Below are 17,317 nucleotides of genomic sequence, written 5' to 3'. Positions count from 1 at the left end.
GGCCTCAAACTAAGACACCTCTGAATGACAGACCCTTTGAGTTGTGTAACAAAAATGTATTTTTCCAAGTAGACCTATTTGTCGTGGGTTTGAGTTTTGAATGGCACCGAAATATCTCGTTTACCAGAAAAGTGACCACTTGTTTCCTGTTCAACCAAGTAGGAAGCCTAAGCTGGCTTAATGTTTGAGTGATGAATGAATAAAGCGCTCTCGGTGCCTCTCTCTCTTTCTTTTCCGCGGCTGAGAGGTGATTTGTCTCCTCCACCGCCTCTTATCTGCCTGCCATTGTCTTCTCACCCTCTCTTTTTTTTGTGTGTGTGTGTGATTGTGATTTGTAATCCCTGTCTGCCACCTCAGGCAAATTGGTAGCGATTGCAGTCATCGATGAGAAGGACCCCACAGAGGAGAGTGGCAGGTACAAAGAACTCTGAAATTAAAAAGCATGGCTCTGTATAAATCACTCCCACACAGTCCCACGGATTCCACCGTGGTTGTGTTCAAGTGCACGGCTTTCAAATAAAGATAAGGCTTGCTGTTAGTGTTTGGATCGCTCCACAAATTACAGGCATTGCTCTGAAAAAGAAGAAAAAGAAGGTTAGACTTCGACTCGTGTGGTGTTTCACTCTCTTCTCATTTGCTTTTAGATTAAAGACCTTGATTCAGAGGGTGGCGAAGGAATACAGAGAACATTTTAACAGGTAAGGCACGAATGCGCGGTGAGGTCAAAGATGAATATCCAATTTATACATTTATTCGAGGATGGCACACTCGCTGGGGAGCGCTGCCTGTCTATTCACAAGCAAGCTCATGCCTTTTGTCGGGGGCACGCATGTTTTCATTGAGGTTCAGTAGAAAGGTAATTATGCAAAATGTCAGCTTCCAAATATAGGTGTTCTACTCAGCTGTCAGTCAGAAACTCAGCTCGGTTGGTATAAATGCAGAATCTTTCTGTTTTCTCTTGTGAGATGGGATCTTTGTGTTGCGTGGCGCCTCGTTCGACCTGTTCTCCTCCTGGAGGGGAACTAATTAAACGAGGCATCCAATACAAAGAGGAAATGCACCTCAAATGTATAATTTCACAAGCGCGTTTTCGCTGTTGGCGGACTGTAAGGGTCGGAAAGTAAGACGGTGCAAGAACACGGACACTCTGAGGTTCATCATCGGGCTCCTGTAACAGCAGCTGCATGTGTGCATGCTTCAGTGAGTGCAGTCGGTAGGTCACCCTTCAGCTGAAGGACCCAGGTTAAAGCACACGCGCTCAACTGAAGTGGCTCCAATTCAAATCGCCTCTAATGTTGCTGTTCTGTAGCTGACCCTTATCTCTGATCACTCCCAGCAGAGCGCCAGGCGACAGGATTTCCTCAAAAGGATTAAAGAAAAAGAAAAAAATCACATTTTCATCATTATGTTGTGCTTAAGTTCCTCACTGCGCCCCATCATTGACCACGTTGCTTCATCAGACAGATCTCTGCTTTTGATTGAAGAGGTGCATCTCAAACCGTCGTGATCAAAGTGTTTTCCCTCTCCAGGCATTCCCATTAGGACTGATTGAATTACACAGATCCCTATCATCAAGTGGACTACTATCCGCCACGCTCCACTGTGCTGACTTTTTCTTTTTCTTTTTTTTAAGATGTGCGTTTGAGAAACCCCGCTGAGATCAGAGCCTCCTGCAGTGTTCTGACATATAAACGGTACTTGTAGTTACAAGCCAGGAGCTCGAGTGATGCCCCCGGTGGTGGGCGGCGGCAGCGCATAGTCAGCAGATCAGAGGTGACTGATGGAGGAGCTGACGACATTTGATGCAGTAGTAGATGTCGTGGTGCTCAGCTCACCCGCCATCTGTAGCGTTTTGACAGAACAGTGAATGCACATCCGAGAGGGAACTAGTCTGTGTGGGAGTCTGATTTCGTCAGTTAGTGTGCGTGTGTGTTGGGTTGAAATTCTACACCTGTCATTATTATTATCTTGGCTTTTATGTGCCGGTTGCTGCACAGACGGTTGGTGCAACAAGACCAGACAAGAAGCCCTGTTCACAAACTGAAACCTTTGACTTTCTTCCCATAAATGGACCTGGACTCTTTAGGTTTCACAGGCGTTGCCCTGCTTAGAGCCAATTAGATGTTGAGCAACATACTTAACTTTTCAGGACATCTTAAAGCTGCATTAACCAAAATTAAACTCCCCCCTCAAAAAAGACCTTTTTAGTGGAATAAATGGAAGAAGGGTTGAGGAAGGATCCCTCTCTCTCCACCAACAGACAATATGCAATATTGCAATTGTTGTTTTGTGGTCTGCAATTTTAATGTTTTGTGCACACTCCCACCACCTGCTGCTTCCAGACGCAGCAAGCAGCTGTTTTCAGCAGAAAAGCTCCCATAAAGCCACTGTACGCTAGTTAGCTGGTGAACTAGCTGAACATCCTGTAGTGGAGGATTGAGCAGCTAAAGAGCCAAAAACGGAGCCAAACTACACGAGGTTGATGTTGCAATCACAGCTTGCTGTGCTGCACCAAGTGGCCAAAATAAATAAATTAAGACGAGTATAGGAACATCTTTTACAAGAGACACACAGTAATGCAATCTCGTTAAACAAGAAATAAAGCTTACGGACGATCTAAATGTCCCCAGTGTCTAGAATGCATATGTGGTGGATTTTTCTTTGCATAGTATTTCATATATTTCCAACAACATGCTCCTTGTTATGATCATTGGTTGTTCAGTAATTAATTCCTGTCCACAAAGACATTTGAAATCTATCTGCGGGAGCCCAAAGCCTCCTGGTGATACGGGTGACATGATTTTCCGTGTTATGAACCACCTTCTGTAATTTGGCGATGGCTTTAACACCGCACACACGCACACACACACACACACACACACACACACACACACACACACACACACACACACACACACTCTTTCCCTGGTGTATTAATTCAGTGGGAGTCTGGCTTCAGCAAACACTCTTCTCCCCATGAGAACCACATGACGTGGCAGATAACGCCAATAAATATCGCCTTCATTTGTTACAATTTCTCACGTCAAATGAAAAGCAGACACTTGAACGATTCCAGAGGGAACATTTAAAGTAAACAGCTAAAAATTCTCTTGTGTACAAATCTGAAAGTGTTTCCGAGAAAGTAGCTGTTGTGCATTCTTTCTCCACGCCTCCTCCAACGCATGCAAGTTTCTCAGTTAGTTTACTCACCCCTCTGGGCCGGTCTGCTCAGCAGTCTGGCCAAGATGTGTCAGTGGGAGTGGGAAGATGGACATACATGGGGAAACAGATTTGTAAATGTTTAAATTATAGACAAAGAATTAATAACAAAGCAAAAAGTCTTGCACATGTAGATGCTTTTTCCAGTGAAGTCTGATCCCAAACTCCCTGCTGCAGCCTTCAGAGCGAAAGTTACAAACTGACTTTTTGACGAGCTTTATTCCCAGTTTGTCCCAGTATTGTCAGCGTTATTGTCACTAACGCAGACTGATTTTTTTATATTGCATCCACAGGATTTATCATGTAGTTCAGTCTCTTCATAATCGTGTCATTGATATAAGCAGGAGCAGTATTGTGTGGCACCCAGGGGACAACCGCGCAGGATGTAGCTTTGACTCGGAATGAATATAATATATATGTAGAGGCCCCCGTAATCATTCAGTGGAAGTCACTGGCTCTCTCGCCCCCCCCCCCCCCCCCCCCACACACACACAATTCTACCCACAATACACTCTGCTCAGACATAGTGCAGCACAATGAGATACAAATTGAATTCCTTCTCCTGCCTTATCGTTTAGATAAATCACCTGAGTCTTTTTCTGTGGTGGAGAAACGGGAGACATGCAGGACGGAGCTTTGGGGAATTTTTATTTTTCCTGCAGTGACAAAAATACCACTTTTCCATAACAGAGCGTACAATTCCATTCAACGTGTTCTCATAATTGTGCGGGAAAGTTGGTGTCCCAGTTTCGCGCAGTCCACTGAGACGGGAGGGAAAGTGCTTGTTTTGCTTTTGTATGTTCTTCTTGATGCACGTTATGACACTGATTTGTCTTGCCTCTCCAGAGACTTCCAGTTTGGACACATGGATGGGAACGACTACATTAACAGCCTCATTATGGGGTGAGTGCCTCAAATCTCCTCTCTTCTCTTGTCATGTCCTCCTCTCTTCTCCCCCATCATAATTACCTTCTGTCAGCTACTTATCCAGGTCTGGACTGACATGTAATTGTCAGCCTCTGCCATTAAAGACGCTCTTGTGGAGAATTCAATTACACAGACGGTCATATCTTGTGCGCCTGTTCTATTGTAATTGTAACCCTCCCCCTCCCACACTATTAAGCACACATGCGATCGAAAAAGCACACAAAGACCCCTGCAAATCTGCTTGCACAAGGGGCGGGGACAGTGTGGGAATGTACGGATAAGGCTATGCCTGGATTAGGTCTGTAATGGTCATGTGTTTTTAATAGCGTGTCAAAGAGCAGCGCTAATGATACAGCGAGCCCTGCTGCAGGAGCTCCGCGCCGAGGCCGAATGTTAGTGCGTCGGGCTCGGAGAGGCCCCGCAACTTGACATCCCACACACTTTTAATTAGACAGAGCTGCGCTATAGTGTTACAGGCCAGCAGGGCTGTAGCGGTTGGCGCGTCTGTTTTTTTTTATATCTTAACAACGTACAGTGTCTAATTACGTCTGTCTTTGTATAATGTTGTGCGTGTTTTGTGTGAGAATCTCTGAGCGTAAGAGACCGCTGCGGGATGTTGTTTTAATTTGAGCACATTATTGTTTGTGTGAGGGAGATTACAGCAGACATGGTCTCCTAAGTCTTGCGTAATTAAGAGTGCGTCAGTGAGTACAGTAGAAGTCGGATTGGAACATGTGACGGCGTTCAAACGGCAGACTCCCGGTGCACGGCTAAAATTAGACAGGCAGTGTTTATATTTAAGGATGAAAGCGGTGATTAGCCCTCCTAATTTTATGTGTAGATACAATATGTATTTGCCGGACTGAATTTGGCTGCCACAGCGCGGGATTAATTGCCCTCCTTTGAGGAATGAAATCCTGGCCTGTCACTGTCCACTAATTCTCTCCCCTAGGAAACCCATGGAAATAAATCTGATGGCTTTTTATCCCTCTTTCTGTCATCACAGCGATTACTGTGTTCTGGCAGCGGTCTGTCTGGCGTAAGGCTTCCCCTGCATCCACCAAACTCACACACACACACGAGCACCACTCTAAACCCGAGGATGTCTCTTCTGTTTAAACGTGGGATTATCACTCACCCCTTATATGGAATGCATGGTGGGCTGTGTAAAACGTAAGAGTTGTGAGGTGACTGGAGAGTCTGTGTGAAGGGAAGATTTGTAATCATAGAAGGTGAATGATTCGGAAGATTGTTACCACACAAACCAGCCATTAGATTTGTTTACTAAAGAATGCTTGTGTGGAATAATTGTAGCCTGGAAATGTAACTTTTTCTTTTTAAGGGGTAGATTGTTTGTCATCTAGTTTGTATGTCCCCGTGCGTGTTTCCTAGACACTCTGTTAATCATTATCACCGTCCTCTTGCTATAATTAAAACCCAAGAAATGCATTTGGTCACAGAAAGTGAAAAGAGAACTTGCAGAAGAGAAATTAATGAACTGCTGATAATGAGTCCCACTTAGTGAGTAAAAAAACAGACATGCAAATGGTGTTTTTAAAATCCAGTTTTCTCCTTTTACTTATTTATTTATTCCTTTTAAAGACTAGTTCCAACATTAGTTTTTTGCAAAGTTGGATAAGAAGATCGGTCCCACACAAATGGAGCTAAAGCCACACAGTTAGCTTACAGCAGTGTAACACGGTGTGTCCTCCTGAACATTGCTCCCCAATTTAACTTCCCCTGAAACCACAAATTCAAGGTGCATCCAATCTAAAGAGCGTTGCGATCAAAAGCTGTCAAACGTGTGCGTTTCATGCATTAGTGTGGAGGTGAAAACATGAAGTTGTTGTTGTCAAATCTGGCCTCCAGGCCAGAGGACATTTACATGCTAATATAGATTCCTAGCCCCGCCCCTACATGTGAGCCCCGCCCCTTTCATAACCAATGAACTGTTGTCGTAAGACACCTCGGGAGTCGTCATTGCACTCAGCAGAAAACTTCAGATACACTTGAAGCACATGTATGACTGTGGTGGGGTACATTTTTCTCATCGAACGGTATTCAAGAAGTAATTGTATTTCCTAAAATGTCGGATTGTCCCTTTTTAAGAATCCAGACGGACCTGGATGAACTTCCTCTGTAATCACGAATAATTAGCCCTAATTATACAGTATGGCAGCCGTTTTTGGCAGCGGAAGGGGAAATGTCTTAAATGTGTGTTTTGTGCCAGCTCTAATTCTATAGAGTACAGTGTGACCCTTCATTATGGGCGGCAAACCCCCAGTAGTCTCCACTCACAGAGGTGAATAGGCTAATCCATATTTATTTTAAATGGGTGCCATCTGTCGGAGTAGGCTGGTTGTTGGATGGACTACACACTCATAGTGTGTGTCTGTGTGCGTGTGTGCACTCATGTGATTGCAGATCTCAGCTGGACAGAGTAGTGAGGCGTTGATGACTCGAGTGCACGGCCGTGTGTGTGTTTGCCCTCCTGATCTCGGCTGGGTGGTGGATTGGGACAGTGATGGATATGTGTGTGTGCAATTTGTTGCCGGGTTGAGAAACACTGCAGGATGTGAGGCGGCAGAGCTGTGATGGACTGTTCGTGTGTGTGTGTGTGTGTGTGTGTCTCTAAGCACCAGGGTACCTTAGCTAAGCCAGGGCTCGGCGTTGTGCAAGACATGTGAAAGAGGGATGGCCTGTTTGTATGACCTTGTTCGTTATCTCACGCAGTTTTGTAATTCCTCCGCTGGTTTGTCGAAGCACGCGGGCCGGAGAGCGCGCTGCGTTTCTTTCTCTGTGAAATGAGGCTTCTTTGGATACTTTTTGTGTGCGTGTCTCGGCAGTGGATGCAGAGTTGCTCTCCTCTGGCCTCCCTGCGATTCACTTGTCAGCTGTAATTTGTGAAGGTCTCTTTAACTGTGACCGGCACAGACCCATAAAGCCCCAGAGTTGCACACTGTATGCATAAACGATAGAAGAAATGGCACTCTGAAATGAGCCGGGCTGCATCGGCTTTTTCCTCTGAGTAAAAGACGAGAAGGAAATCCTTAAAAAATGATTGCCATGGGGAAAGTTCCATTGCTCTAAGTACAACGGGTTTGTTTATCTCGCTGTTGTGTTCTCCGTGTTACAGTTTGTTTTTAAAGAAAGCGCAACGTGTTCCCGTCTAATGATGCACCCTGGTAATGGCAGTCCAAGGTGCCGGGGTTAAGGAGATTAAAAGCTGTGTTTTCCTGTTTCTCTCAGTGAGGTGACGGTGCCCTCCGTTATCATCCTCAACACATCCAACGAGCAGTACTTCCTGCCCAGTGAGCCGACTGAGACCATGGAGCAGCTGGTCCAGTTCATCAACGGCGTTTTGAACGGTTCTGCACAGGTCCAACTCTCCTCCTCCTCCTCTCTCTTCTTTTCTTTTCATGCATTCAGCTCGGTGTGTCCCTTCCCCTGGTGTTGTACCGTTGTAATCACACCAGTAGTCCTCATTAATCAACCACGTTGCCTCGCATTTTAAGTCCTCCCCAGGAAAATAGCTTCAGCAGATGAGGTATTTTTGCAATCTCCTTTTGCATGTTTAGATTTCATATTGCTCTCCTCCCTGAATGGATTATCTACAATAATTCTTTCCTCAGTCAAACACGGAGATTACAACAGGATTCTGTATTGTGGTGTGCACACTAATCTGGAAAAGAAACGTCATCGCTTTCCTCTGTGCTGCACTGTAAGTCACCAGATGTATGAAACCATAAGCCAAACAGCCAGAGGTCCTGTCCTTTATTTTCCGAGAGGTCTGAGCTATTTATTTATTTTTTTTTTTCGTTCTTGGCAGAACAAACCACCAAAATCAAACCCGGTTGCAGCCCAAGCTTGGACAGTTTCAACATCTTCACTTCATGCTAGTAATGTCCGCCATGAGGCTGGTTTATGCTTCATGTAGAAAATACACAGAAAAATGTGTGTGAGATGCTTTGAACTAAATTTAGGATAATGAAGATGGCGCAAAAAGGGACCAAAATTCTGAAATGTGTGAGTGTTCTCCATGAGAAGCATGAACATTAAGGTTCACAGACGGCGTGTTGAGCCTCGCACGACGCCTGAACCAGAGGAGGACGGAGCTGGCAGGCATCTCTCGAGCAGGTTTTTAAGGAAATTGCTAAAAAAAAAAAAATGTTTTAAGTATCTCCCCACTCACTGCTCTTGTGGTACATAGGCTGGCTTCACTGTCTCAGCCCTCTATCGTTTGCATTTAAGAAAGAACAACCCCAACAACATGCTGTCAAAAAATACACATAATGTTAAAACTAAAGTACGGACCTCACACGGCATCGGCATACGTCTGTGCTTCCACAACAATCACCAATTGGCCATCCTGATGAATTAGCATTGAGACAGATCGCCCATTGGCTGACCAGGTGCTGTCGCTAACAAATGAGCTCAGACGGAGTAGAACGGCCGGACAGAGAACAAACTAGAGTCGGGCACAGCTGCTGATTTTGTGCAAGGAAGCGTTTAATTAAACAGACGTTTAAATGTCTGGGATGCACCGACCATGTGAGGATGCCTGAGATGTAGATAATTCTGTGTGCGTACTTTGAGAAAGTTTTGGTGTCGACGAGACACAGTCGCTCATCTGTCTCTATCAAATGATCTGTCTCCCCGCAGGCGCACGGAGGTGATGGCTTCATTCAGAGGATCAAACGCGTGGCCTTTGATGCCAGATCCACCATCATGGTAAGTGGGTGAGAGTTGGTTCTAGGCTGCTGCATGTAGACGGTCGGAGAAGATTTCTCAAGCACGTTATTGAAGTTTAAAATGTTCAAACCATTCAGCAATGAAGAAATTGCAAAAATAGTTAAATACATGTTACTTTGCAGGATATCACCATCATGACTTTCACTCAAAAAATGCCCCAAACAATTATGTACTTCACCAAAATTCCGTTGCTCGGAAAGCCCAGACATGTCTGAAGTATGGTACTGTAGCTTTAGTTAAACCTCCATTAAAAGATATGTATGTCCACTTGGGAGCAGCACAACAAACTGTAAAATACAGTAATAATAGTAATAAAAATGAGCAAACAGTTTCTTATTTACACAACCAGCAGACACATCGCAACATCGGCAAAGATATGGAGTTGTGTGTCTGATGTGATAGAGAGGTGATGGTGAACCGAAGCAGTAAAATTGACCAAAACAATGACCTGAAAGACTCTTAAACGCTCCGTACACCTCAGAGAAACAGCAGTCTCGGGTGATTATTCTCCGTGGGTTTGTGTGGATGATGACCCATAATCCTTTGTCCAGTGTCCATATAGAAATGTGGATTAGTCCAACTTTCGGGTCCATTTTGTATAAGTTTCAGGCTACTATTATTACCCTTCTTGTATACCTCTTCCCACCTCGTTCTTTATTATGATACTGCTGAACCCCTCGTGCTCGTTGATATGCTTCACGCCGCGCCTCACCTTCACTGTGTTCTCCAATCCATAGCAAGTACTGTATCTGCATATGCGGCAAGTTCAGCAACACTGTAAAACAAATGCCCGAGTGCCCTGCTCTCTCCCTGTGGGAGGAAAAACAACATTCAGAGAAACAAGACGCGGAGTACGACTGAGAATGTGCAATGCAGGCAGTAAACACAGTATGGGGAGAGAGCAGCAGGCGGTGGAGTGATGCGAGAGCAGACCGAGTGAAAGTGGGAGGAGAAGCAAGTTCGGCGTCCTGACCTGAAGTAGTTGGTTCTTTCAGGGGGAGCTGGTGTTTATTGTACCACGGGTGTGCTAGGAATGTAAATACAGCTGTGCAGTAATTCTCCAGTTGTACTGTAACACGGGTAAAGCTCGACACTGCCCTTAACACTGTCCTTAAAGGGGAAATTATAGATTTGATCAGGAAAATGTGAAAATGGAAGGTATAGTGACTTCTGGAAGCTAACCTCGACGTACAAAGAAAGGCTTGTAAACCTGTTTTTATTGAAGGTTTTCAACATTTACGCTGTCTAGCTCCGGTTTGACAAACCAGAGGAAGAATAAAACCTGGTTGAAAAGGTTAATAATACAAAAATCTTTCTTTGTGCTGAAAAGGAAGAGCAAAAAGTGAAGGATTGTAATTGTTTCTCTGCACAAAAGTAAGAATCCACATGTGAAAGGCTTGTCTCACACCTGTAAGAGGAAAGCTATTCTCTCCTCGCTTCCCTGAATTTGGCGAGCTGCATGCATCCCCATGAACCGTCCTGCTTACAGTGACACGATATGATACAGAGCGGACAGGCAGCAGCCATCACCTCGCCCCCGGAGAGCCGAAATCTAAATGCACGGCTGACAGGAGAATGAGGGAGCAGCCACATTGGGCCCAATGACTCACAGCCTGCTGTGTTAGCATAGCATACCCATCTCCACCTCATCGAGCGTCACACAGCACCGGCAATTACCGTCCCTCTTCCTGTGGCAATGGCTGGAGGGCGCATGAATGTTTCTCTCCTTCCCAGCTCAGCGGCTGACAGAAGTTGTGACCGAATACTCCCTCCCAGGTACATTGTCTCTGCTGTAGCCCGCTATATTCAGGCCAAATGACTCATTTGTCACTGGGATCATTTAAAGAAGAGGTTGTCCTTCAGTGACCCGGGCAGCGTTGTTGCCGCAGGGACGGTGCTTTGCAGGAGTGGAGTGGTACGTGTCACAAAAAAATGTTAAATTGTTATGTGCAGGTTCAGGGCACGGATGTGAATGAGCAGTTACTGTTCTTTTTACTGATCTTTAGGGATTCATGCCCGGACAATTCCATACACCAAAGTGTGCAGACTGTCACCGAGTTATAATTACTCTAGAATCTACAGGTAGTAAATTAAATGAATAGTTTCTCTTCCCGAAGCATTGCAACAAAATGTAGCTGTAATTCACTCACAAAAATACATTCCAGGATGCGGGGGTGTGTGTGTGTGTGTGTGTGTGTGTGTGTGTGTGTGTGTGTGTGTGTGTGTGTGTGTGTGTGTGTGTGTGTGTGTGTGTGTGTGTGTGTGTGTGTGTGTGTGTGTGTGTGTGTGTGTGTGTGTGTGTGTGTGTGTGTGTGTGTGTGTGTGTGTGTGTGTGTGTGTGTGTGTGTGTGTGTGGTCATGGGAGGTGAGCCTATTATAGGCGAGGAAGACAGAAAATATTGTCAGTCCTGTGTTTATAAAGGTGGACCTTTTCCCCGTGTTTCATGTTTGAGATTTATTTATTTATATCGGTTCAATCTGCACAATGTGGAAGTACAAGAAACCCAAAGTGTTGCAGATAAAAGGGTAAAACTCTGCGATATGGTCATCAGTGTAAAACAAAACCAAAGCAAACAAGACAGCGCATTACGAGACAGAAACACAAACAGTATAACATGACGCAGACATCCTGAAAGTACATGACAGAAATGTAATTAATACTAAAATATTAAATCCTGCCCGGGTTTCTGCAAATGATTTGTGACCTGCCTTCTAAACACACACACGCACACGCAGTTTAATGGTGTAATGCTAATGAATGAATACATGAATGAATAAAAATGCAGTACCGCTGAAAACATAAAAGCATGTCGGCAATTCTTCACACCAATATTCCTGGATCTCTAAATAGGATTTTGAATGGGCTCTCCCTAATAGCCGCTGTAATGGCAGTTTACTGTAGTAAACACTGGCTGCTGAGAGAGATGCAACACTTCTACTACACAGACGGACGCCCTCTCCACAGCTGGGCTGTGACATATTGGGGAAGCATTGAGAGAATTAAAGAAACTGATAAAAATGTTTATGGTTTAATGTGTGAAGTTAAGAATTAAGGTCGGGGCCGGATTAACCTATTTGGGGGCCCGGGGGCAAAAAAAAGCGAGCTTGGGGCCCCTGTTGAACTTTGATGGTTCCAGCTTTCTCGACACTGGTACAGTCGTCCTTTTTGCCGTTTCAAGTACCCATCGAGCGTTGCACACAGCAGACCACACATGGCAGCTGGTTTCCATGTTAGCCGATTTCTATTCGAGGGGTTGGGATGGGGGTTTGTTTTGTTGTCACACTGTGACATCAGTGTTGGGTTTGGTTGTAAGTGCAACTCTTCACATGGAAATCCACGATCTGCCTTCCGGCCCCTTATCACTCCTCATTCACTTGATTACCACCAAGCAATTTAGCAAATGATCCCAAACTAATTAGCACCCTGATGTGACGCGCTTTGCCCGGTTTGTGATCCAGACTTGAATGAGACAACAACGAGGAAGAGAGTCTGAGTGATGGTATTGTTTGTAGATGGAAAGGCTTTTTACTTGTACGTGTACAATCAATTCACACCTCTTTTCTTTTGTCTCCATGTCCTCCCCTCACACTTTCTCTCGTCGTCTCCTCTCCCACGTCAGTCGGTGTTTCGCAGCTCTCCGCTGCTGGGCTGCTTCCTTTTCGGCCTCCCGCTGGGCGTAATTAGCCTGATGTGCTACGGCATCTGCACAGCTGAGTCGGACGACGGTTCGGAGGACTTGGACGCGCTCAAGAGGGAGGGCCTGACCGACGAGGAGGAAGACGAGGAGGAGGAGGAGGAGAGGCAGCGCGGCACTGAGCTGGAGGGCCCCGAAGAGGGCGAGAACGAGGAGGAGGAAGAGGAAGTGGAGGAGGAAGAGGAAGAGGAGGAGGACGACACCGACGCCGCCGGAGAGAAGGATCCCGAAGAGAAGAAAACCGATTAACGCAGGTGCTCCCGCCGGATAGAGGATGATGGGCCTAGTCAAATGCGGTGACATGAAACTCAAAGACTTATCAATGTGTTACTATTCTGCTTCTTTGTCTTTCATATCACTCCCCCTCAAAGCCCCTCTAGCACAGACCGCTCTCCCATCTTTGAGTTCTGTGTTAAAGGTCGGCCGCTCAGCGAAGCCATCGAATCTTGTTTCAAGCTAACAGCCTTTTGGTGACGGTGTGTAAACACGTAATGCTCCAGCGATAGAGGCGTGGCTGTGAACCAAACAAACCTCTTATTTATTAAGATTCGACCAACCAGTGGTTTGTGTGACGCTTTCTCTCCTTGTTTTGTAACTACTAAAATGCTCCCGTTGTATCTTTTTTATTTTTGTCATATCCCAATCAATGTTTTTCTTTTTGTTTCCAGTTTATTATATCTTAGAAGAGTAGAAACCTGCCTTCAAACTGACATGAATACACAGACATTTTGCACCTCTACCCCCAACCCAAAGTTAAAGCTTAATTGGCGTCTGTAGAAAGCAAAGTGCCCAAGAAGGTAAATCTGCCATAAATCAATCGTGCTTTATCTATTGTATGTTATTGCCTGAAAATATTTCTTCTTCTTCTTCTTCTTGTTCTAGGGGTGCAAAGTGCCGAGACAGTCGCGCATTTCTTACTTATTTCCCAAGCCAGCCACCTGTTAGTGTCCATTTATGAGTTAATGAAAAAAAGCTGGAATGGTATTTGGTATACAGTGTCTGATTCTGGGATGTGGCAAATCCACTTTTTTGTTTTCCAACATGGCCAACCTGCTCAAAATTCTTCATATAGATGGGTTGTACCTGTATAGCAGACATCCATAACACGCATCAGTAGTCCCTGCAGCTTTAACAAGTCATATTCTTCAGATCGACTGGCTCCGTCTCTTCCCATATTTCAATCTGTCTTCATCACTCGTTGCCATATTGAGTTCAGTAGGCAGGTTAAAGTTTAAATCCCGATACACTGAGCGCACAAAATATAAAGCCCGTCTTCCTGCTACTTAGTTTCACCCCTTCTTTTTCTGCCATAACTCACTATTGTTAGTTTTCTCAATGCCATTGCGTTCCTGTTTGCAATAGCTGAAATCTGGTATGGGTTGTGGCTTCCTCTTGGGTTTAAGTGGCCAGTCTGTTACATATAATAAACCAGTGTTCCTAAGATCTGCTCCTCCCAGTGCAATACACTTGTTATGAGAGATGCTCGGTGGAGTGCTCCTGGTTGGATTTGGGGCCTTTCTGGCAGCGAGTTAAAGCACCGGTTTCATTATCTTTGTTACACGTTTGTGACTAAAGAAGGAAAAGACAAAGAGAACCTGTAATATACAGTGACATTTCCATGGAAACAAAAGCACATTTTTCCACAGCTGTCGTATGTTTCGTGCTAATTGGTGCATGGAGATGAAATCACACATTTCTTTTTCTCCAATTCAGCCGTGTCACCAGTGGGAACAAACAAACAAATAATGAATTATGTGACAAAATTGTGTTAAACAACCAGAATGGTAGATAAAAGTATAAATCATGTTGGAAACTCAAAACTTTGAGAATCTAGGAAATGCGCTTATTCACTTTCTTGCCAAGCGTTGCATAAGAAAGTTGTTCCTGATGTCTGAAGGGAAAATATGAAGCCAGTGCCAGCAGCTTGTTAGCTTAGCTTAGCACAAAGAATGGAAACCGCCAGCCTGGTTCTGATAGTAACAACCACCTGCCAGCACTTCTAAAGCTCTAAAATCTCTCTTGTTTTATCTGTACACAAGCTGAAGTAACTTCCAGGAAGTCTTCTCTGGTTTCCTGGAAACCTCACGGTGAAGACTCCAGGAAGTCCCTGCACCCAAAACCCCCATTAAAACCACAACGTGTTGTTTTTTTACTCATTCTTGTATGGATTAAACAAACAAGATGTAACCTTGTTCATTAGAGCGCTTTAGAGGGGCTGGTATGCAGTTTTTTTCCCGCCTTTGACAGAGCCAGGCTAGCCATTTCCCCTCGCATCCAGTCTTCATGCTAAGCTATGCTAATCGGCAGCTGACCCTAGTTTCATGCTTACCATGCAATCCTCTCCAAGTCCCGGCGACAAAGCTAGCAAGCATACTTCCTTAAATGGCAAACTATTCCTTTTTAGAGTGGTGCACTGGATTATTATTATTCGCTTCTAACAATATTCATCCGAAGCATTCCTGCATAATATTTAACGTACAGAGCTGGCGAGTAATTAAAAGTTTGGAATGAGCAATGACAGCTTCTGTAACAGGCTTTCTCTCGAGGGAACTTCACCACATGGTGATGAATGAGCGTTCAGTTCATCCCTGACCTTGGGAAGAAATCTCAGTCCTGCTTTGACTCGATCGCGTCTCACGTCGTGACAACTGAACTAACTGCTAATCTACTCGGTGGACTTTGAATTCAGAGGATACTTTGAAATAGTAATGAATGTTTTGAGCAGTTTGTTATTATTGTGTAAAGGTGATCCTCCCCCACAGTCTTAGAAAGTGTAATAGTGATATGATAAGATTCGTTATTCTTCATTTCGTCGTGCTTTTGCAGCTCAGTAAATCTTGTAACGTGATCGATTTTAGGCTGCTCAACCTAAGCACACCTGCTGTTTTTAATATACAGAGGTCATCTGTATCATTACTGTGAATCTGCACTAAAGGAAACCATGCCCTCGCCTTGCCTTCCGGTCCTTGTAGTTGCCTATATTCTCTGCCAAACTTCCTCCTTCGGGTTTGAATTGAGATTGTCACACTTTATTACAGGTTTGAAAGATTGAAATAAAGATTGTCCTCTTTTTCTTCTTGTTGACTCGCATCTTTTGTCCATCTTGACGTATCTCCTCCTGTCTGTTCTCCATTTAGACATCCATTTCTCCATCTATCTCCAATTATCGCACATATGAATGTGTTTTTTTTTTTTTAAATCTCTCGACGATATAATTCAAGGTAGAGGTGCCAACTCAATTATAGCAGATGTAATCAAATTTTGGGAGATCTAGGTTTAACTGCGACTGATTGCGTTGCGTGATGTGAAACTCATTTATTTCTTCTCTTTAGGGAACGGCGGCGCTTACAAGTCAAAACTCGGAGACGTGACTTTACGTAATGGGAAAAAGCACAATGTCACGCCGTACTTTCTGAAGAACTGACCCTCACACAGTTTGAGAGAACGAATACGTTGCTTCTGGGAAATTTGATAGGGTTGTTTTTCTGGTCTGATAAAGGAGGGGGATGTTCATTTTCCATTGGCTGTCATTTTGGGGATGAATTACCGCAAAGGGGGGAGATAATATATTACTAGGCTACATCAGAATCGGTGTCAGCGAGTGGTGCTGATGCAAAAAGTAATTCATCGCTCAATTACCTCGCCGTATATTCTGAGAACGAGCCTCATCTCGCGGCAAATGAAGGAGGCCTCCTGTCTCTTTTTCTTCTGGAGAACCAACAATCTTGCGCACTAGACGAGGGCAATTACACTCTGACGTCTCTCGTGTTGAAATGGCATATTAAGGCGAGCTAGTGATCGTGACTCACGGGAGGTGTTTAATGGCATCGGGGCCGCGCGGGGTCATGGTAGAAGAGATTGATGGTTATTGCAGTTAATGCGTTTTAGCCCGTATTTCAGGGCTATTTCTGAGCTCCGTTTGTGTCACTCAACAATGGCTGATGAGCTCTCCTCACCATAGAAACCAACCCACACTTGTTCGCCTGTTAGAAAAGCAATGGTTTTTTGCAATACGGTTGATAGATGGCCGCAGCTGCCAAAGTCCATCTGTTTGCCGCCACAAATACCTCAACGCCTAATTACACAAACAATGTCTACAAATGTGCCCTTTTGAGATGTCGCTAAAACTTCTCTTTCGTGTGCGTTTCCACCATCAGCATCGACACAGAGATAATTTCCCGTCAGGCTATTTTTGGTGCATGTGGCTTCACACCAACAGTTCAAACCGGGTTTAATAGCCGCTTGTCAGCCTGTCAGCCGATTGATGGTGCGTGTTTGCCGTCGTTTGGACCTGACATTTTGGAAAATGTTTCTTCGGGGGTTGTGTGAAAATGACTGTGTGCTGCACGAAGATGCCCGTCAAAGCCGTTACACCGTCTGCATCAAAAATCATCAAAGAAACGCACACAGGGGGATGTTATCTGTCAGCTGAGAAGAAGATAAACGACAGCACGTCGGGAGTCAAACATACAACCTGTTTCTGGAACGCAATTGAATATTTATATTAAAATAACAGAAATGGATACAATGTTTTATCACAGTTTTAATTATAATTTCTATTTTATTATGCAGGATAAAAAGCTACCAAAGTAGCATTGACCAGTGCATTGTAGTCGTTTTAAAACACGTGTTCGCCTCGTTAGCTGCCTTGCGTTTTAAACGATTTTAGTGGTAATTCAAATATATTCAAGTAGCTTATTCGTAATGCATTCACATCATAAACT

The 17,317-nt window shown here is 44.5% G+C and overlaps 1 protein-coding gene across 1 annotated transcript in view; it reads left to right on the top strand.

Annotated features, from left to right (window-relative positions):
- The window catches only part of tmx3b (thioredoxin related transmembrane protein 3b), a 30,593-nt gene extending 14,927 nt beyond the window's left edge, over positions 1-15,666 (top strand). The window contains exons 11-16 of the mRNA XM_079181434.1: positions 358-415; positions 645-698; positions 4,066-4,122; positions 7,396-7,525; positions 8,809-8,877; positions 12,519-15,666. Coding sequence (XP_079037560.1) covers positions 358-415; positions 645-698; positions 4,066-4,122; positions 7,396-7,525; positions 8,809-8,877; positions 12,519-12,842 — 692 coding nt within the window. The 3' untranslated portion in view covers positions 12,843-15,666. The remainder of the gene's footprint in view (positions 1-357; positions 416-644; positions 699-4,065; positions 4,123-7,395; positions 7,526-8,808; positions 8,878-12,518) is intronic.
- The last annotated feature ends 1,651 nt before the right edge of the window (positions 15,667-17,317 follow it).

Source organism: Pholis gunnellus (genome assembly GCF_910591455.1).
Source record: "Pholis gunnellus genome assembly, chromosome: 20".
In the NCBI taxonomy this organism is placed as follows: domain Eukaryota; kingdom Metazoa; phylum Chordata; class Actinopteri; order Perciformes; family Pholidae; genus Pholis; species Pholis gunnellus.
The sequence above is the reverse complement of the archived record's forward strand: the minus strand, read 5'-3'. Positions and strand labels throughout refer to the sequence as shown.